Source organism: Lethenteron reissneri, chromosome 18 (assembly GCF_015708825.2).
Source record: "Lethenteron reissneri isolate LAM-NWPU_2019-01 chromosome 18, ASM1570882v1, whole genome shotgun sequence".
Classification (NCBI taxonomy): domain Eukaryota; kingdom Metazoa; phylum Chordata; class Hyperoartia; order Petromyzontiformes; family Petromyzontidae; genus Lethenteron; species Lethenteron reissneri.
The window spans coordinates 3,489,546-3,512,757 of NC_083796.1; the positions used below are offsets into that span (position 1 = coordinate 3,489,546).

General features: G+C 46.8%; 1 protein-coding gene across 1 annotated transcript; it reads left to right on the forward strand.

Annotated features, from left to right (window-relative positions):
• The first annotated feature begins 561 nt into the window (after positions 1-561).
• LOC133343581 (urea transporter 2-like) lies at positions 562-21,011 on the forward strand. Its single transcript, XM_061553269.1, is given in 10 exon segments — positions 562-621; positions 5,915-6,057; positions 7,119-7,308; positions 8,813-8,936; positions 12,393-12,596; positions 14,330-14,477; positions 16,883-16,962; positions 16,965-17,019; positions 18,665-18,714; positions 19,437-21,011. Coding segments are annotated over 9 exon segments (1,395 nt in total). The 5' UTR covers positions 562-621; positions 5,915-5,933; the 3' UTR covers positions 19,857-21,011.
• Positions 21,012-23,212: the final 2,201 nt, after the last annotated feature.

Here is a 23,212-nt window from a genome sequence, read left to right on the forward strand (position 1 = left end):
TCACCAAGGTTAAGAACCAGGCTACATTCCATATTATAGATTGCCATTACACTCGGTTAAGAACCAAGCTACAGTCTACATTAGTGTTTTATTTTATTTGTATTCTTTTTATTCACTTAATTTTTTTATTATTTTTTTCTATCTACGTGACTTTACTGAAAGAACCAAAGAATATGAATTCCTGCAGTCACGAAAGTTTTAAGTAAGAGGTGACTTCTTCCAAATGGACCCCCCCCCCCTCTATTAATAATAATTAGCGGGTGACGTCACTCCACATGGGGGGCGAGGCGCCTCCTCCCCCCTCCTCGGCGTCAACTCACAACCTTCACTACACGTCACGTGATCTCCGTAACGCTACTGAGACATAAAAGTAACTTTTTGAAATAAATAACGTTATGAATATTCAGAGGCATTACTGCCATTGGTTACATTGCAGGCGCGGGGCGGTCAGTGGATTTGTATTGGTTCAAGAAATGTAAATGAGCGTTGTAGGTGGGGACGGCGATGTGCTTATAACGCGTCCTGGAGTCATCATCATCTGCTTCGCTTGAGAAGTAGCCCAGAAACCCGTTGGTGTCCAATACTGAAGAAAAACCCACGCAAGGCAGCACTGAAATTAAAGTAAGTTTCTCTCCTTTACATCCACAGATTCTGAATAAGAAGATTAATGATGGATACAGCCACATTTGCAAAATGTACTTTGTAAATTTTATTCTTAACATTGAATCGATGTTTCAATTGTATGCACTATTTTATTCAGGAACTGTGTGTGATGTGTTGGTGGTGGTCTGGGGCTGTGTATGCTATTGTTTTACTGCCTTTCGTAAGCTTGGGAATTAATGAAAATTCTACTTACATACTTTATTTAATTAAGGGGCACCACGGTGGTGTGATGTTAGCTTCCTCGCCTGATATGCAGGAGGTAGGGGGGGCTCGATCCTGACCATGATGCCTGCTGTATATTTGGAATTTGCATGTCCCTTCTTCCCGTGGTCGCGTGGATTGTTTCTCCGGGCCCTCCGATTTTCCCCTCCACATTTAGAAACATGCATTGAGATTAAATCTTGATTTGAACCTTTCGTGACTGCAGGAATCCATAAAATAAAATTTTATACCGACGTGATTTTACCGAAAGAACCGAAGAGTATGCACTGAGATTATTTAGATTATTTTGCTGTTATAGATTTTCCCATGATAAGCCCCTTTGTTGAACGATAATTTGTGACCAGGTCGTTTCTGAAAAATAAGTTAATACCTCAGTGGGATTTACTTGGTAAGATTTATTTTTAAAAAATGGTTTAGTTTTATTTGTAGATTTGTAAGGTATTTGTATAACGTTCTTATACTTTGCACTCCTATCGTGTTTTTGTAGTGTTTTTGTTGCAATATTCTGACCTCCACTGGACATCTGTGATAAATAACTTTATCGCTCATCGGATTCCTCCTCCAGTATAAATGCGTATTCTCATGTGCTGTAGCCACATTGATGGTCCATTTATAGATACCCCACTAAAATAGTAGGGGAGAATTGTAGACAAAACGACATTGTATTTCAAAGCCTTTTACGTGTATCTCACCAATTTCGGTGCACTTATTCAATTGCCCAAATCTCTCCTCTGTAAGATGTGAAGCCCAATATTCAATCTGCTGTTAAGAAAAAAAAACATTGACATGGCCATTAGACATCAGTGGCGCGTCTATAAATAGATCACCCCGTATTCTGATTAATTATAACACGGTATATGATTAAATATAATTAATATCGACGACCATTGTATGTCCCGGGCGTTTATTTACTTATTTCCCTACATGTAAAGAGGTAAATCAGACATTCGTAATGCTTTCTGCATATTTAATATCAATATAGTTTGTTTGATGGAGAACAATAAAAAAACCCTCATCTGATAATGAGATGCATACGGAATATGAGAATCAATATGAAGTGTGTCTCTAAAAGGAGAACGAATATACCCTTGGATTTCTGCTCGTGGGGATCCCTGCCCTCGGTGTTGAATACTCAGAGATGTAGCTGCCTCGCCGATTTCAAATTCCAGACGGAGTTTGGTTATAAAGTCACAGCGGTATCCACCGTCAGAGAAGTCCACAGTGGTTATCTTCTTCTTGGTTTTTTCGGTAAAGTCACCTGAGGACGGCTGCTTGCGTTGTGGCCGAAATGTCGTAAGAATTGTATTTTATTATGTTTTATTTTTATTATTTTATTATTTCCCTTCTACGTGACTTTACCGAAAGAACCAAGAAGGTGAATCCCTGCAGTCACGAAAGCTTTAAATCGAAAAGAGTGGTTATCTTATTTATGGACTTGGAAATATTCTCCAGAGCTCAGCTTCAGCTGAAATTAGGCTCATGTTCCTTAGCTCAGAGATATGGCGGCTGGACTTGTTGTACTGGAGACCGGGGTAGATCGTTGATCGATGTTCGGTCGCCGAGTTGACGATGGCATTAGTCGTGATTTTTTTTCGCTTAACAAAGTGGAACCCACGAAGCCTGTCGTGATCCACTCCAGCTCAGGAGTCACTCGGCTTAATTGATATGGCAAAGGCTGCCAATGTTCGAAGCCATATCACGTCACAGGTGCTTTGGCTCCGTGGAGACTTGCACAACTAGTTGGCTTCTGGCTCTGATGCGACAGTGGATACTGGTGTGGCGTTACTGCGGCCGATGTGGGGCCAAGAGGACAAGTTGCTCGATCAGATTAAGAAGCACAGCGTAATGTCAGGGCGCCGGTTGCACAACACAGGTTAAGTACAAATTTAGACTCGTTTTTTTTATCCGAATGAAACTATTAAACTAAACATTTTTTATTTTACCGGGTAAGGCCCACTGAGCTGTATAGCTCTTTTTCAGAAGCGACATGACCACAAATGATAATTTAACGAAGTGGCTTATCACGTACAAATCTATAGCAGCCAAATACTCTAAACTCATGTTTCTAAATGTGGAGGGAAAATCCCGGAGGACCCGTAGAAAAATCTACGCGACCACGGGGAGAGAGAGATGAAAACTCCAAATATATATATAAACACCCAGGTATGTCATTCTGTGATTCTGTCATTGTGACTAACGCGGCACGGATTGGTTGAAGTACGTCATGTGACCGCGAGCAAGCAGCCAACCAGAGGTGCGCCCCTTACAAACATGTACGCCCCCCAGGTGATGTTGCGCCGTAATAAGGCGCTGTGGGCAGCTGATCTGCCACCACGCTCACGGGCCGACAGGGGTGGGGGCTGAGGGGGAGGAGGACCCCACTCCAACACTTCCTAAGACCCCTTAAGATAACACCTTGCAAATAATCCTAACAGTTATTTCAGTGATTAATAAGTCATAGCTCGTAGAAGTGAATGTAAATATCACAACTAAAGTTTAAATGCATTTTCATTCATTCACATTAAAGTTACATCGCGGGATCGTCAAAAAAAGGTATGGAGAGTGAAAATTGTAAGTGAAAGCTGCGTAAAGCCGCTCTTATTCGACTTATTGAAAGTCCTCAAGTACAGCAAAGCCGTTCGCGTTTTTTTTACAGTACTCTACAACAACCACAGCCTGTGGCGCCCCCCAACAACCACAGTCTGCAGCGCCCCCCAACAACCACAGTCTGCGGCGGCCCCCAACAGACTGGTCAAGTAAATCCTTACGATCCACTCGCACAGCGTGCGGTGGGCCTTCATCCAGCAGTGGATTTGAGCACCAAAAAACTACAATACTAATGTAATGAGAACCTGAATATGAATATGAATGAAATGTATTTTAACTTTAGTTGTGATATTTACATTCATTTCTAAGAGCTATGATCTTAAGGGGTCTTAGGAAGTGGTGGGGGGGCCCCCCTCAGCAAACCACCCCTGGGGGCTCTGGTCTGTCAACCTCCGGTCACGGGGGGGGGGGGGGGGTGGAAGGCTCTTATCTTAAGGGGTTTTATGGAGGGGGGGGTCCCCCTCCCTCTCAGCCCCCACCCCTGTCGGCCTGTGAGCGTGGTGGAAGATCAGCTGCCCACAGCACCTTATTACGGCACAACGTCACCTGGGGGGCGTACAACCAATCCGTGCCACATTAATCACAATGACAGAATCACAGAATGACAGATTGACAAACCTGGGTGTTTATATATATTTATACTTTTCAATAATACTTTTGATGGTAAAACACACGTGCACTACACACACATCTATTACGTACGGACATATATACACGGTTCTCATTACATTAGTGCTGTAGTTTTTTTGGTGCTTAAATTCACTGCTGGATGAAGGTCCACTGCACGCTGTGCGAGTGGATCGCAAGGATTTATTTGACCAGTCTGTTGGGGGTCGCCACAGGCTGTGGTTGTTGGGGGGCGCCGCAGGCTGTGGTTCATAATAAACATTTTTGGGTTAGATCGCGTTATTTATAAATGTGTCATAACCCTCCACCACCCGACACGGCCAATCAGTAAAAAAGTGTCACGTTGACAAAAGACAAATACAGTAAAACCTTGGATTGCGAGCATAATTCGTTCCGGAAACGTGCTTGTAATCCAAAGCACTCGTATATCAAAGCACTCGTATATCAGTTGTGATCACGTGACGCTCGGCAGACAAAGCCTATACGTACTACTCGTATTGCAAGACCTCGCTCGTTTATCAAATTAATATTTATTTAAAAAATTTGCTCGTCTTGCAAAACACTCGCAGACCAAGTTACTCGCAATCCAAGGTTTTACTGTAGTTAACTACTTTAGCCCACCGGTGTGTTGAAAAGTGAATCCACAACATTTACAATTTTTGGGTACGACGTTTCGCTGGTAATTACATCCAGCATCATCGGGCAGTTTGCCAGAATGGTGAAGCCCTCACTTGCTCCCGGTCTTAAATAGAGCAGCAGGGCGACGTCATCATTTAATTCACTCATACGACACATTTATAAATAACGCAATCTAACCCAAAAACGTTTATTATGAATAATATTGGTCGAGAAAGCCTATGTGTTAAACTCCAAATATACAGCAGGCGTCAAGGTCGGGATCTTACTCACGACCTCCTGAATATCAAGCGAGTTAGTTAACATCTCGCCACTGCGGAACAAATTCTAATTGTGATATGAAGCAAATGTTTCACTCCTAAATGCAAGTAGCTGTTATCGCTATAGGCTATTGTGTCTGACACAAGTCTGAAGATATATTAATGAGAGAGAAAAACATGTCACCCTCGTCAGGCATGTCAACATACCAGTGATGTCATTTCCGTATGACTTAATACATCGTACTAGAGCTATATGAAATTACACCTGAGAGCAGTGGTTCTTCCCCTTAACTGTAGCCTTGCACCCCTTTGGTTCTCAATCGTAAAAAACAGTTTTATGTTAACAAATACATAGGTCTGATTAAACAAAGTAGTTGTATTTATTTACCTTAAAAATATTTTTTCCATGTCTCGCACCTCCAGAAAGGGCATTACGCAGCCGCAGGTGGTGCGTGGACCCCATGTTAAGGACCACTGTCTTAGAGTAACTTTAACGTTGTTTTTATTATAAAGAAAGTTTTGTATTTATGTCAAAGAAGAGTCCGGATCAAGACAAGGACTCTTTTTCATGAATGATGCTTCCAACCTGACACCGTCACTCACTGCTGCCCTTCATTTTTTTTCCGTTTGCCATCACTCCGAAGAGCTGTGAGCCCAAAAGTGATATAATTAACTTGTCGGTACCATCTGAGGTGGCGTAACTTTAGCGGTTCCAATTTTTGTTACGTGGTCAATAACAGTGACTAATGCGATGACCACTCGAAACGCGTGGGGTTTTCCAATCATTCACTATCATTAGCCACGTAAATAAATTGTTACTATGTACAAAAACCTTGCGTGGTACCGATGTATACTCTGGCTCATGCTAATCTCACCGTCTCTTCTCTTATCGCACACAGGCTGGAGGAAGACGCATTCATGGCAGACGAATCAGGCTCCCAGTCACCTGCCCTATCCAACCTCAAGCAAAAGATTCTGCGCATAAGTCAGATACTCAAATATTTTACTGGAGAAATGACGGAATATAACAAGTGGATGAAAGGTAAGGATAATGTTGCGTGTGTTTTTTTTACACAAAAGAACATATCATCACCACTATGCGTCATGTTTATTTCTGAGGTCGAACACTTGCGGAGGCATCAGTGTTCAGAGGGCTCTGAACTCGTCAACATGAATTTTAGTCATGAGTACATTTTACTGGTAGTAACCTCCTGGTTACACTAGCCCACAGGGGATTATTGTGTCCGTCCGTCGTACAGGGAGGGGCTGGGTGGGGAGGGGCTGGGTGGGGAGGGTGGGGAGGGGCTGGGTGGGGAGGGGCTGGGTGGGGGTGGGAGGGGTGGGGCTGGGTGGGGAGGGGCTGGATGGGGAGGGGCTGGGTGGGGAGGGTGGGGCTGGGTGGGGGGTGGGAGGGGTGGGGCTGGGTGTGGAGGGGCTGGTCACCCCGTGGTGCCCTTATAGAACTCAACGTTAACCTACTCACGCCGGCTTGTGCCCGCCCTCACAGTCGGGCATATTTGCGGAATACACCACGCCGCCGTTGACCCTGGCCATTGACCGAGCAACCCAACGTAACTACTAGCTCCCTCCGCAGGAATGTGTTACACGTGTGGCAGGCTCTTGTAACGATTGCTAATTGATGTTTGAGCCACACGGCGTGAGTTGGATGTGTGTCGTACACACCCACCTCATGACTATCAGCGGAACGTACCCACTTGTTAAACGTGAGTGGATCGCTTTCCGATATCACCAACAGCGGCACTGCTGAAGCAGAGACAATTTGGCACGTTTGTTCATCACGTAGCAACTTTTTTAATCGGCTGTGTCGGGTAGAGGAGGGAATTACGACACACCTTGCACTCACCTAATCCGGCCCGAAATCAATGACAAATCAAATCAAGAGCAAGCTGCACGGCTAAACGTTCCAGAAGCCTGGCATCGTTTCGACCCTTGAACTCATGGAAACTTTACCAGTGATCAGTAAGTAACAATATCTCTCACGCGACGTCTCATTCGGATTCCTCCATGTCTAAATAAAGATTCCTATTCTCTGATCTTCCCCTCGGGGGGGGGGGGCCCGCGAACGACGACGACGACGCAAAGAGCGGTGGCTGCCGCTGCAGTTCCTCGACTGGAGCCTGCGAGGAACGGCGCAGGTGAATTTCGTCAACAACCCTCTCCGCGGTGTCCTCATCCTGGCCGCGCTGCTGCTGCAGGAGCCCTGGTGGGCCCTCTGCGGGTACCTGGGCGTGCTCGCCGCCACCGCGGCCGCCCTTCTCCTCAAGCTCAGCAGGTGAAACGTGCGGCAAACGGCTTGCCGGGCAGGGCCGCCCAGATCGACACATTTGGTGGTGGGGGGCGGGGCTTTGGAGGCATCGCATTTTTAAGAACCCCCCCCCCATTACCACCCCCCCTTCTCCAAAAAAAAGATTGCTTGAGAATTCATTGCTGTTCTACCATCTCCTGGCTACCTTGCAGCCCAAGCCAACAAGGCACCACGGTGGCGAGATGTTAACTACCTCCCCTGGTATACAGGATGTCAGTTTAACTCGTAGACTTTCGCGAACGATATCATCCATAATAGAGGTTTTTTGGGGTTAGGTCGCGTAAATATATAAATGTGTCGTTAAAATAGATTTTTTATTATGTTGATTTTGATAATGTTGAAGTTTTGTGCAAAAACCAGCTACTACTGGCCAAGACTAATTAGAGAATCTATCGAAATTGAAAGAAATCGAAATAACGATAACCATTCGGATAGTGCTGCGTGGAAGCGAATCATCAAATAATACATTATTTAAATGCATGCCTACAAAGGGCAGCGTACTTCAATAGGGATTACCGTTGGTATGGCTATTTTAATAAACACAATAGACAGGAAGGACAAGTTCAAAGGGCTCGCATAATGCACATGCATCATGTACGTTGCCTCTGTAATCCCCCCCCCCCACATCGTGCAAGAGCGCAGAAGGGTGGTCAACACATCTACGCCTCTATATAAGGAACGAAACAGGTGGACTTCTCCACAAATCTGGCTGTCGCCTGATGAAGCTTGTTGTAATTACTGGCGAAACGTCGTACTCAGTTTGTAAATGTTGTGGCTTGGCTCTCCAACACACCGATGTTCTGTTTACGTAACAACCCTTACTAGTTGGCTGTGTTGGGTGGTGGCGGGTTTTAACGACACATTTATATATTTACGCGATCTAACCCAAAAAAACCTCTATACAGGATGTCGTTGGTTCGATCCCGACCCTGACGCCCGTATAATTGCAGTGTGCATTATTTTCCGGATCCTCCGGAGTTTCCCTCCACGTTTAGAAATGTGTGTTTTAGAGTATTCGACTGCTATACATTTCCACGTGATACGCTACTTCGCTGAGCTATCAATTGATGGCCAGGCCCCTTCTGAAAAAGAGCTTATAGCTCAGTGGGCCTTACCTGGTTAAATAAAAAAAACTGTTTAAAACTTGACTTAAAGCTTTCGTGTTTGCAAGAATTAATATTCTTTGGGTCTTTCGGCAAAGTCACATAGCTATTTTCTTTGAACCTATCTACGTGACTTTACCGGCAAAGTCACGTAGATATTTTCTTTGAACCTATCTACGTGACTTTACCGAAAGACCCAAAGAATACAACAACTGCTTTTAGTTTACAATTCGTATTCATAGGCAGCCTCCCGCTTAGCTTTGCGAGATGTGACGCGATCTGCGGCGTGTTCTGAGCGACGTGGACAGGGAGGGAGACGCTTTGACCTCCTGCGCTGAACCCACGCTCCCCCTTCCTGCGTGCCCCAGGGCGAACGTGGCTGCGGGCCTCTACGGCTACAGCGGGCTCCTCGTGGGCATCCTCATGGCCGTGTTTTGCGATCGAGGGCCCTGGTACTGGTGGCTCCTGATCCCTGTCTCCATCATGGGCATGGTGAGGTGAGGGAGAGAGTGGTGAGAGCGACCCCTGCCCTTTTGTATTCCTAGCGCCTCCATATCCTTGGCTATGAGCACGTGCCATGACGGGTACCGCAAGATCCGACCATGTTCGTCCAGTGCTCGTCGAGCTGCATTGGCTTCCGGTTGCCGAACGAATGCATTATAACTTCGTATTCATTACACACAAAGTGATTGCTACAAATGAGCCACAATACCTTGCTGATCTCGTCAAGGAGCATAAACCATCACGTGAACTCCGACCATCTTCGCAGCTACTTTTTTAAAGCCATTGTTTCGAAAATTGAGCAGCAATGTTCTGCATTGTTTTTCATGGTGGGTCAAAAGAATCCCACGACTAAAAAATGTGTCTGTATATTAGATGTGACCTTCTTTCCATCCTTGTTTCTTCACGTTTCTCAACATGTATTATCTGCCGAGATGTATTTTTGACGTGGCCCTCAAGCAGTCACATACGCTCAACAAACTTCGACACCACCGTACAACTGCAATATAACTTCTGTGGTAAAAAAAATGGACATTGCCTCTCTGGTTCGTAAAAAAATCTAACTTAGCAACAAAATGTTTTTATCACATGAAGCATGCAACACAGTGAAGGATATTGCCCCACAAGCCGATTACTACTACGGCCATCATAAACATTATGAGCAGCTCGCACGTCAATAGATGGGGTTTAGGAGCATGTGCCGAACACGCACTTGAATTGCTTAATGTTGTTGAGAAGAAACTCACAAACACCTCATGAAAGACTCATAGCAAGAGAACGCCTGGGTTTGAAGCTCATGATCCACCCGAAACTGCATCTGCACAAACCATGGTAGATGCGGATACCTGATGCACAAACAGGTGATTAAAAACTCTCCAGTGGTGAGACTGTGGTCATCCAGAACAGACCATACAACATATGACACAATGCCTGATCCACAAATACGAAGGAGACATCACAGCGATGATACACTCCGCTGCTACTCCTGAAGCGGGTATCTGGCTTGAATATGGAATTATAGTCGTTTCTCTGCAACTACATCAGCCATACAAAAGAAGAAGATTTCTGTAAACGGGAAAAACAACAACAACAACAATTGACAGCCCACGACAAGTTCAGATAACACTCGCTGTTGATGTGAGCCATGGGCAGGAGTTAAAACCATGCGGCCACGGGCATTGCACGTGGTGCTAACCAACTGCATCACCACTCAACCCCTCTATAAATTGTCAGATCTTTCCATCAGGTGACAGACATATCACCTGAACAAAAATTATGGTGCCCTCGTACAAGTGCACATTAGGAAGACAGCATCCTGTTATTATTGTATTCGTCCTCAAATGGTGTGAAGGCAAGTTGCATGTGTCATGACGACTTCGACACACTTGTCTTGAGATGGTTTCTTTATTAAGGAGCCACGTACTCACACTTGGACAGGCAAAGACCACCACTGCAACAGCCCCGAGTTTCCCGTGCATCTCCCTTATATACGGTCCGAGGCCACGCCCCCATTCCCGAACCTCTCGCTGGTTCTAGACCGCTCGCTCTACCAGCAGACTGCCATCCTCTTCCATTACTTGGCCACGCTCCTATTCTCGATCATTCCCGAGCCACCAGTCCATGCGTACTGCAGGCTGACTCCCCTGTCATTACCTCCCGTGGCCACTAGTCCACTCACACCGTAGGCTGACTCCCCTGTCATTACCTCCCGTGGCCACTAGTCCCCTTGCACTGTAGGTTGACTCCCCTGTCATTACCTCCCGTGGCCACTAGTCTACTCACACCATAGGTTGACTCCCCTGTCATTACCTCCCGTGGCCACTAGTCCCCTTGCACTGCAGGCTGACTCCCCTGTCATTACCTCCCGTGGCCACTAGTCCACTCACACCGCAGGCTGACTCCCCTGTCATTACCTCCCGTGGCCACTAGTCCACTCACACCGTAGGTTGACTCCCCTGTCATTACCTCCCGTGGCCACTAGTCCGCCAACACTGTAGGTTGACTCCCCTGTCATTACCTCCTGTGGTCACTAGTCCACTCACATCGTAGGCTGACTCCACTGTAATTACCTCCCGTGGCCACTAGTCTGCTCACACCGTAGGCTGACTCCCCTGTCATTACCTCCCGTGGCCACTAGTCCACTCACACCGTAGGCTGACTCCCCTGTCATTACCTGCCGTGACCACTAGTCCGCTCACACCGTAGGCTGACTCCCCTGTCGTTACCTCCCGTGGCCACTAGTCCACTCACACCGTAGGCTGACTCCACTGTCATTACACATGTATCGAGACTATATCGTCAACTCCGGGAATCGAAGTTCCAATCGCGGCCACGCTTACGGCCTCCTCGCGCGACCGTGCAAGCCTCACACATTCCTCGCGCGATTTTCTTTTTTATCGTGCGCTGTTACAAAACGCGTCGGTAGATAACAGGGCTTGTGCTCGAAGGTTCGAGAAGAGTCGGGCCGAGTGCAAGAGGCCCTGATGGGCCAATGCCGTTTTGATGGGCGCCACTCCTCGGCTGGTCGCTTCCTTCCCTCTGCCAGATTCCTCAACTGTTGCACGGCCGATACCCCACCTGCACGGTCTGCTAGAAAAGCCTCATCGCCACTGCCTGGCTCTGTGAAAATCCCATCATACTAAGTAGATCCGTGCAGATCAATTCGCACTTTCGTTCAAGTACCCCAGTTTCACTCAGTGGGAAGTTACGCGTTCGCCTTTGCACCCTCGATGATCTGCAATCCCCTTGCTCGTAGATCTATCCTAACTTGTTTTGAGTTTTCAACATGATTGAATAAAATAAACTTAAAGCTGAAACTTCGAACAAGCAGGGGGTGTACAATTCATATCTATCGCCATATTGGTATACGCACACCACACTCCAGTCCTGTCGACACGAATGACATTGGACCAGTTGAAGTGCAACCGAGTTCAATGGACCAATCGCTCTGCTCGCGCAGGCGCAACGCGACATTAAGTCGTGGTACTGGCAAAGGAGGCCTCATGATGTAAATGCTGACCCCGAGCTCTCATACTCTGATGGTGCATTGTCTTTGAGTTGTGCGCCTTTTGGCGTCATTAGGTCCAACCCATGTGAGACTAGGCTCTAAGGAAAGCTGTCTCGGGTGTGGACCAATCAACTTCAAGGACAGTGCAGACATTATCAGAGTAATGTTTTTTGTTTGTATTATGACTACAGGTATTGTGGTCTATGCAAACATGACTCCTCGTAAAAAAGGTGTCAGTTTTGTTGCCAGATAGTAGGGTAAAAAACCAATTATCATAGTATATTTTGTTCTATTTGTAAGTCCATACGCACGGACGTGACGACGACGCTTTGAGTGGCAGGTGTGTGCCAGAAAGGCGCCACGTGTTTAAGCAAAACGACAATTGGCGTGACTCATCTTCCTCTTTCGTCGACGCTTCTTCGCACGGTACGTATAGCCAGCCGTGCTAATCGGAGGAGCTGGCGAGCGCGCTCGCATCTCTCTTCGCGCCCCTGGGATTGCCCGTCTTCACGCTGCCCTTCAACATCGCCGTGACGCTCTTCATGGCCGCCACGGGCCACTACAACGCGCACTTCCCGCAGGCGCTCTTCCAGCCGCCGTCCGCCCACTACAACCTCACCTGGACGCAGCTCAGCGTGCCCATGGTAGATCTGGCCAGCTCAGCCGGGGGGCGGGAGGGGGCCGGATTGCATGTCCACACTTACCCCAGGATCTCAACGTGAAGTGGTGGTAAGGGGCCGTCCATAAATGACGTCATGCACCTATGGGGGGGGGGGGGGTCAGACATTTGTGACGATGTGTGACGAGGGGGGGGGGGGGGTTGAGAAATCTGACGTCACGTAAAAATGCGCAACTTTAAATAAATATAGACAACACGTTCTACTTAATTAAATTAACTTTGTAATACATGTTTGCTCCTACAACATCAGAGTGCAGCGGCACATTAAATACGCACTACAATGACAATAGTTTAAAGCGATTTGAAGCATGTTTTATTTTTTTGGGGGGGGGGGGGTAGGAGGAAGAGCTTGGTGACGTCATATTTGAGGGGGGTCTGACTTTTTGTGACGCCGTGTAACGATGGGGGGGGGGGGGGTCAAAAATCGTCCAAAATCGCGTGACGTCATTTATGGACGGCCCCTAAGGGTTGTGCGGATGGTGGTGTTGGCGCAGGCGGGAGGACATGTGGGTACCTCTGGCAGCCATCTCAGTCAACCCATCGCACCTTCGACACTTCACCTGGCCTCAAAGTGCACCTAGACTGGCACGTGCGCTGTGGTGACGTCACCGCCACTTAGTAGCGAACGGCAGCTGTTGGTGGTGTTGGTGGCGTAGCGGTTAGTGCATTGCTCTACAAATCCAGTGACCCAAGTCCGATTCCCACTCACGGTCAGCACCAGTGACGATTATCTGAACCGGTCCTGGGCCTCCCCTAGGTCAACTCAGCCTCAAATGAGTACCTGGCACGGTGCGCCAACATCGCCACAAGGGATACAAAAGCCGTAGTGCTTATCACCCATCCACTCGTGTGCCGTACCAGCATTCATAGGCATAGGTGCTACTCGCTAACGGCACTTTCCCCAGCAGTCTGTTAAGGCTGTGACTATTACTCGCCAATTACACACTCAGACGCTGTCTCCCCGACAGACCTGGTCTTCACCTGAGGACGGCTGCTTGCGTTGTGGCCGAAACGTCGTGAGAATTATTTTATTATGTTTTATTTTTATTATTTATTACTTACTTCTACGTGACTTTACCGAAAGAACCAAGAAGATGAATTATACATTGGTCAACACACTTTTTCTGGCATAAGGTATTCCAACGGTTTTAAGGTAATCACATCATGTTTTTGAGATATCAAATATTGCATTTTCAATAAAAACTGCAGAAGAAAAATATTAAATAAATGTGGATATCTACATAGAATTATATTATAAACACACTATCCTAAAAATACAGCACCATATTTTAACACTAAAGCAGTCACTGACTCGCAACAACTTGCAATCATAAGTGACAGAGTTAATTTGGGGTAAAATAAATGAAAATGGGGTATGCCGATAGCATAAAAATTATGTGATAGAGCAAATCTGAGATCAGATTTGGAATCAGCACCCTGAAATTAGTCTAAAACAGCTGCAAAAGTCCAGGCCAGAAATTTTTTTGTTTGTTGACCAGTGAATTATCGAGCCACATAGCAACATTTCCCTCTCCCGCCTCCACCCCTACTGCGAAACTACAGCAGACTATTATCGTCCGCGAAACACAGCGTCTTCCGTTATACGGTAGATCGTCTTGTGCTCTAAGAAACGGTGCTAAAATAAAATTCACGAATTCTTTTATTCGGTGGTGGTGGTGGTGGCGGCGGCGGGGGCAGCTGCTGCGAGCGGTGCCCGTGGGTGTGGGCCAGGTGTACGCGTGCGACGACCCGTGGGCTGGCGGCGTCATCGCCGTCGCCCTCTTCATCTCATCGCCCATCAACTGCTTGCACGCCACCACGGGCTCCGTGGCGGGCATCCTGGCAGGTGAGAAGCGCTTCCACGCACGCGCTCGCTCGCTCGCCCGCCCACCTACCCACCCACTCAGCCACCCAGTCACATTCTCAGCTGCCCAATCACCTGCCGGCACAGTCATCCGCCTAGCTACTCATCTGCCTACAGGCATCCGCCCACTCAGCCACCCAGTCACAGCTGCCCAATCACCTGCCGGCTCAGTCGTCCGCCTAGCTACTCACCTGCCTACAGGCGTTCACCCACTCAGCCACCCAGTCACATTCTCAGCTGCCCAATCACCTTGCTGCCATTACCCAACGTATTCATTAACCTATCTATGCATTCATTGATTCCATCAATCACTCAGTCACACACTCACTGAACCAGTCAATCATCCAGGCATCTAAACAGTCGTCCACTTTCTAACTTGCATGGTCACGTATTCAAATGCACACGTACGTACTCACCAACCTTACCCATTCGTTGTCACAATTCATCGGATGTCAAGTTCCGTAGAGTACCCGACTATGAAGCAGTAGGGGGCGCTACACACTCACACTTTGCCATTCTCTGCCTTTAAACAGTCCTCCTACCTACGAACGCCCGACTTACGTGCACACATACTTACGAACCAGCTTTCACGAAGTATGAAACAATTACATTGGCTAAAAAACACGAATTCGCAATTGCAAACTGAACCGCGGAGTGAGTCAGACTCGCGCTGGGAGTGAGTGGTTGCGTGCGTGTGTGCAAGTGAGTGAGTGTGTGCAAGTGAGTGCGTGTGTGCAAGTGAGTGCGTGTGTGCAAGTGAGTGTGTGGGGAGCGGTAGTGTAGGGGTTAGCGCGCTACGCTACGAACGCTGTGTTCGATTCCCGCTCACGGCCAACACCAGTGACGATTACCTGAACCGGTCCTGGGCCTCCATAGGTCGACTCAGCCTCAAATGAGTACCTGGTACGGTGTGTAAATATCGCCACTTGGGAGACAAAGGCGGCCGGGCGTGGTCCTGACTACCCATCCCCTTGTGTGCTGTGCCGGCCTTCATAGGTGCTCGCTAACAGCACTTGCTCCAACAGTCTGTTAAGGCTACACGGGGTATCTTTGTTTTGTGTTTTGTGGGGAGCGGTAGTGTAGTGGTTAGTGCGCTGCGCTATTAAAGCATGCGGTGTGTAAACATCACCACTGGGATACAAAGGTGGCCGGGCGTGGTGTAGACCACCCTCACCCTCTTGTGCCGTACTGGCCTCTATACGGACTACTCGCGAACAGCACTTGCTCCTACAGTCTTTTGAGGCTACACGGGGGGTCGTTGCCGTCGTTGTGTGTGTCTGTGTGTGTGTCTGTACGCCGTGCGTATGTCTGTATGTGTGCAATTGTGGTAGCATCAGGAATCCAGGTAAGTGAAAATAAAAGTGTTTTTTTCTCTGTATGTTACTTTTTTATGTTGTAATTTCTATACAGTATTTTTTTTACAGTGTTAATTGCAAATGTAAAATATTTCTTATTAATTATTAGTTTAGCAATGTGGAATCGTAACACATTTCATAACACTGACCGTACAGGCATTTCAATATAGGGCATTATTGTGTTCCGACTTATGAACCCACCCAAAACGCCGCTGTGCACGCAGCACAGCTACTAAACAAACAGCTGCGGGCCGAAGTGCGCCCCCTGCCGCCACGGGATGCATACTTATCGATCGGTCTCTGCTCGATAAACCAACATTTTGGTCTTTTTGTGAACAAATGGGTCGAAATTCGAATTGATTGGTATAGCGAATTTTCATGGAAAGAACGCTCGTTAGGCGAGACATGCCTGCATTTCGAGAGTTATTTCCCAAATTTGTAGCATGTCGCCGGCACACGATGGCCTTATTCTTCTTCAAAATTACATCAACGGATCTTTAACGTCAAACTGTGAAGCGAACGGCGCTTACGTTTTGGTTAATACATCTGTTGTATTTACCAGGGCGGGCTGCCTGTTTCGAGCCGTGAACCAGATTGACAAAAAAAAACTCTACATATACTGTACATAATGTTTGATGAGATGGCAGTAGGTTGATCGGCAATCGACAGACGTGGGGCGTCACGGCGATGAGATGTTAACAACCTCGCCTGGTATACAGGGGGCGTGGGTTCGATCCCGACCCCGATGTCTGCATATTTGGAGTTTGCGTGTTTTGCTAATGGTCGCGTGGATTTTTCTCTGGGTCCTCAGGTTTTCCTCTCCACATTTAGAATTAACATCACCACGTATTTTGCTGCTGTAAGTTTCCACGTGATGAGCCACTTTGTTGAGTTCTCATTCGTGACAGCCAGGTCGCTTCTGTAAAAGAGCTATACAGCCCAGTGGGCCTTACGTGATGTAAAGCAAAATAAAAATTGCTTAATAGTTTATCATAGTTTAGTTCACGCAGTGACGGAACCCTCTGCTCGCAGGCATCAGCCTGGGCTCGCCGTTCCCGAAGATCTACAATGGCCTGTGGAGCTACAACGTGGTGCTGGGCTGCACCGCCGTGGGGGGGGGATGTTCTTCGCGTTCACGTGGCAGGCACATCTCGTGGCGGTTGCGTGCGGTAAGGAGAAACGTGGCACGGAGCGAGGAGTCGTCGTTGCGCCGGGGCATGAAGTGAACTGAGCAAACGCTGAGAGCCCCCGAACAGCTTCACAGGCCCTGGATTGGCGAGAAAAAAATTTGGAGTGAAACAAATATCAGCTCGAATTCGAGACTATAAACTATACTGAACCACTTTTAATTTACCAGGTAAGATTGACGGAGCTATATAGCTCGTTTTCAGAAGCGACCTGGCTATCATGAATGATACCTCAATGAAGCGGCTAATCATGTGGCAATTTGTAGCAGTCAAGTAATATTAAAGGCGTGTTGATTTTAAATGTGGAGGGAAAAACCGGAGAACCCGAGAAAAATCCACGCGACCACCGGGAGAACATGCAAACTCCAAATCTCGCCATCGCAGAGCCCCAATTCTAATGCTCAACACCATGGAAAACTGAATCAACATAAAATGGTAACTGATCTCTCTCATCCCTATCTTGTCGGGATCTCTCATCTCTCTTCTAGCTCCACGGTGGCGAGATGTTAACTACCTCGCCTGGTATGCAGCTCATGGGTTCGATCCCGACCCTGATGCCTGCTGTATATTTGGAGTTTGCATGGCTCTCTCCCCGTGGTCGCGTGGATTTTTCTCCGGGTCCTCAGGTTTTTTCCCTCCACATTTAGAATTAACATCATCACGCGTTTAGAGTATTTGGCTGCTGTAAATGTCCACGTGATGATAGGCCAATTCGCTGAGCTATCATTTGTGATAGCCAGGTCGCTTGCCTGTCCCCCTCTCTCCCTGTTTGCCCTCACCCACTCTACTCTCTCTCCCTGTTTGCCCTCACCCACTCTACCCTCTCTCCCTGTTTGCCCTCACCCACTCTACTCTCTCTCTCCATGTTTGCCCTCACCCACTCTACTCTCTCTCCCTGTTTGCCCTCACCCACTCTACTCTCTCTCCCTGTTTGCCCTCACCCACTCTACTCTCTCTCCCTGTTTGCCCTCACCCACTCTACTCTCTCTCCCTGTTTGCCCTCACCCACTCTACTCTCTCTCCCTGTTTGCCCTCACCCACTCTACTCTCTCTCCCTGTTTGCCCTCACCCACTCTACTCTCTCTCCCTGTTTGCCCTCACCCACTCTACTCTCTCTCCCTGTTTGCCCTCACCCACTCTACTCTCTCTCCCTGTTTGCCCTCACCCACTCTACTCTCTCTCCCTGTTTGCCCTCACCCACTCTACTCTCTCTCCCTGTTTGCCCTCACCCACTCTACTCTCTCTCCCTGTTTGCCCTCACCCACTCTACTCTCTCTCCCTGTTTGCCCTCACCCACTCTACTCTCTCTCCCTGTTTGCCCTCACCCACTCTACTCTCTCTCCCTGTTTGCCCTCACCCACTCTACCCTCTCTCCCTGTTTGCCCTCACCCACTCTACTCTCTCTCCCTGTTTGCCCTCACCCACTCTACTCTCTCTCCCTGTTTGCCCTCACCCACTCTACTCTCTCTCCCTGTTTGCCCTCACCCACTCTACTCTCTCTCCCTGTTTCCACTCTCCCATTCTCTCCCACTCCGCTCTCTTTCTCTCTCCCTGTCGTTTGGTTGTGTTGGCCATGGGACTGTTTAACAAAAATGTTAAGCTGTGTTGTTGTTGCCCTTTTTTACAGCATTCTTTTGTGCTTATCTTGGAGAGGCCCTCATGAACATGATGTCAGCGGTAAGCAACACATAACAGGAATGGTATTCTTCAATATCTTGTGTGTAAAACCGATCCTATCCCAGACAATGTGTTTAATGCCCTCTTGGGTTTGCTACCTAGCTGCACTTGATTTAAGTCATTATCGGTCGGGACAGTACAACAATTATTTGAGTTAATCATGTTTGCACACGTACGTAAGCAATCTATTAAATAAACATTTGATATCGCTCACGTTAAACGCGTCAAACTGTGAGAGTGGAGAACAGATTACTGATTTGCAGCCGATTATTACGCTCACATGAATCAAAACCTACAAATCTTTACATTTATTCACATCTGCGCACCGCTCGAATTGAGGTCATGAGTCAATTCAACTATCGGTTCTCTACATGTGCCCTGCTGCAGATAAATGTTCGCATGACAGTCAAACTGATATTTTTTTTATTCTCAGTGCTGAAATATCGCCGAATCAAGTGTAAACTCAAATTGAACGTCACAGGTGTCTGTACGTGTGGTGAGAACCCGTGGTGACTCACAGGCGGCTGCCTGGATTTGAACCCAGGGTCAAAGTGATGCCAGCTCAGTGCCCTGACCTCTGAACCGTGCACACCCCTCTCTCATTTCTATTATCAATTAGATCTGCAGCCTCATTGGTATCAACCACAACTTCACACCCTTGTCCTCTACACTCTGGTCATTACACCTTCGCTTCGGCATCACGTTTCATTCCTTCTCCGCAGGTCGGCCTGCCTGCCTTAACTTGGCCCTTCTGCCTGGGCACGCTCGTCTTCCTGCTGATGAGCAGCGGGCTGCACGGCGTCTACAAGCTGCCGCTGTCCGAGGTGACGTACCCCGAGGCCAACCGGCGCTACTACCTTCCAGCAGCAGCAGCAGCGGCAGCAGCGGCAGACGGCCGACAGCACCGGCGGTGCCAGCAAGGAAAACAACGCCGCGATTGTTTGAGCGGAACCAAAAGGGTGCCCAGAGGGCACCGAACACGCCGAACGCTACAACAACAGGAAGACTCCGCTGACCACCGCCGCTACCATGCCTCCTTCTTGGCTCGTGCAGCTGCCGCTCCTCTTAAGGGAAGGGGGGGGGGGGGGCATTCGGCAAGCTCACCAGGTCTGCCGCCAGCGCGACAAGGGAGCACACATTAGGACGTGCATTCAGCAAACCGATGTTCGCGCCCGATGTCTGCCTAGGGGATGAAAAAATGCTCACGTATCATTATTATTTGTTGGTGACCGCACGCGAGATACATTTTATTCTCAACAAGCATAAAAAACGAAATTTGTTCCGGCGTGTTGCGGCATTTCGCTCGGCTCGTCGCGAGCGCGGATTTTTTCAAAGTTGACACCAAAAAATGTGGAGGCCCCTTTTTGCGGTCGGCCGCAAGCGCAGTCAGCGACGGGGCCGGGCCGTGTCGTCGTTTGAAGTCGCGGGATTTGGCGTCCGTGGAGGTTGTCCCGTGAGCTAAATACTGCACGTGCACGAGTCTCTACCTGCTGTCCCAGACGATGAGGCAGGTGGATGCAATGTGGTGTTCCACCGATCTGACATGAATTACATTTTTTTTAATGGTTTGTTGAATTATGGCTTGGCTTTAAAAAATATATTATTATATTTTAATTGTGCCATTTATATTTGATGGAAACGTTTCCATTTGGAACTCTTCAGCCAGAAGTGCATCACTCTGTGTTAGAGAGTGGTTCTAGAAAATGACAGAACGACTTATTTCAACAGGATAAAAATAAACTGAAAACGTATTTAATTAAATAAATCGCCATCCATCTATATTTTCAAATGAAAATGTACGATAGTGTTTTGGCCTCCTGGGTGCACGTTAACCATTTTGCCACAGTGGCGAGATATTAACTACCTCGCCCTCCTATACAGGAGGTCGTGGGTTCGGTCCCGACCGTGACACCTGAATATTTGGAGTTTTTATGTTTTCCGGATCCTCTGGTTTTCTCTCCATATTTAGAATAAACATGCATGTGGAGTATTTGGCTGCTATAAATTCCCACGTGATAAGCCACTTCGTTGAGCTGTCATTTGTTAGGTTGCTTTTGAAAAATAGTTATATAGCTCAGTGGGCCTTACCTAGGAAAATAAAAAATAATCTTTTTTGCAGTATTAAACAAGCAAACTCTGGAACAGTTTGCCCTTTTGGGATTCATCAGCAGAGTTTGATGTATTAAACAAAAATTATGTTTGAAGATGTTATGGACAACCACCTCCTCTACACCATCGGCTGTCAGTGCACATCAGTGTTGTATAATACGTCACCAGGAGCTGTATGGAGAAGAAGTTTTGTCTGCCTATCCATTCCCTCGAGCTGCATTGTACTATTCTGGGTAATAAATTATCTTCTGAAAAAAAATGTGTTTATTTAATATTTTGTTACTTTTATTACCCAGAATGCTCCACTTCAGTGCTGGCGATGATGCATACGAACTTGCGATTACAATCATCTTTGGGCCCCGTTATTTCGCCTCTGGGCCCAATCCTGTGGAATTTTCTCACTCGTCAGAGCATCAAAATCTTTGGAAATTAACTTAAGTCGTAGCTGTTCAGCCTGGCGTTTGCAGATAACGATTAACATAGAGACGCCAAATTCATGGTTTTAGATTAATTATTCCGAATTGCATGGTTTAAAAATGTTAGCGATGAATGAAAAATTATGCAGATGCGTCTTGGTTTCAGAAATGTGGCTTCAAAGAAATCACGTTTAGAATTGATTGGATTATTATTAATATGAATAATGTTTTAGATACAGCGTAATTTCATGCAATTTTGCATCTCAAAACGCTGAACATTGCAAGCCACATTACATTCAACACAAGTACGAGAAACACCACAGCTTCCGACTGCTGTGTGGACTAGAGGTGGTTGGGGTTTTTCACAAACTTGGCTATTCTTTCAGCTGACATGACGGGAGATTGAACCGGTGACCTCTGGTTTCAGCCGCAGTGTTAAAGTGACAACTCTATTCTGTTTAAATCAAGGATGAGCAGCAGCCGTTGCAACATTAGCACCGAACCAAAATGTACAGTATCCCCTCGTTGTCCACGAGGGATGCCTTCTGGAGATACTTGTGAATAGAAATGATATTGGCATTCGAACTACTTTTTCATTAATGACTTTAAATAAACATGTAAATAAGCAATTAAATATATTAAAATTATCATAGCACAACATTTTTAATATGGTTATAATAAACATAAAATGAAAGATAAATAAGAAAGTATTAAATAATAGTTTATAAATGAACTTACCTTAAATTATGACAATAGTACGCATCATCACTTTATCTCATCACTTTCTCTTGATGCAGTCGTGTTGAGTACCAGATGCGATTCGCGGACAGCCAAAATCACGGATAGCAAGTTCGTGAATAACGAGGAAATACGTTGATGCCAAACATGGAAAAAAAAGTTGAAAGTAAAACTCCTCTCCTCGTCTTCACGATGTTTACATTTAGTATTTAATAACAAACATTTGTAAAATGAAATCGGCCAAAAATGCCGAGGCAGGACCCTCCTGAAGAGACTGGACAAATAAAAGGGCAACAGAGTGCCTTCACTAACCCACAGTGACCCGCACGGCATGGACAGACCCCGCACCTCCGATTAGCACGTTGGCTATGGTACGGTGCGAAGGAAGTTCAACGTACATAGATCCAGCCGTGAATTGACAAAGGGCTGTGCGTGCACATTTTAAAAAACAACAGTGAAATTAGTAAAGTACTGAGTAAATATTTTTAAAAAACCGTCTTAAATGTTCAAATGCTTTTTCAGCCAAATGCCTCTGAATATTGTGAAGGAAGGCGCGTTGTTTAAAACGACCCCTTATCTAATTTTTTTTCCCTTCCTTAGGGTACATTCAGCAGCCACTTGCTTTTTTCTGTTTTCATAAAGTTTCTCATAAATACTCGAGTCAGGAATTGGGAAAACATTCCGAGCAGGACCCCGCAGAGGAAGGGTCCTCAGGACTGAATGTGACTTTTGCCGAGAAAAGAAATAGCGATCACAAAAAACGACGAAGCCCATTTTTTTGCCGTTGGATCTTCAAACAAAAGAGGAGAAACCTACACAAAATAAAGCGACATGAAAGTGGCGTCGTGATCAAATAACCACGCGGAGGCACTTCTTCTGCTTACCGCCCTGATCCAGTGATGCGTATTTCACCTTCTTGCGAGAGGGGGCAAGCCATTCCATTTATTTAAAACTAAAAACTTAGTTTTATTTTTACCACGAAAGGCCCACTGAGCTATATTGCACTTTTTTAGAAGCGACCTGGCGATCACAAATTATAGCTCAGCGAAGTGGCTTATCGCGTGGAAATGTATAGCAGAGAAATACTCTTAACGCATGATTCCAAACGTGGAGGGGAAAACTGGACGACTCGGAGAAAAATGTATGCGACCACGGGGAGAGAGACATACAAACTCTAAATATTCAGGTGTCAAGGTCGGGATCGAACTCACGACCTCCTGTATACCAGGCGAGGT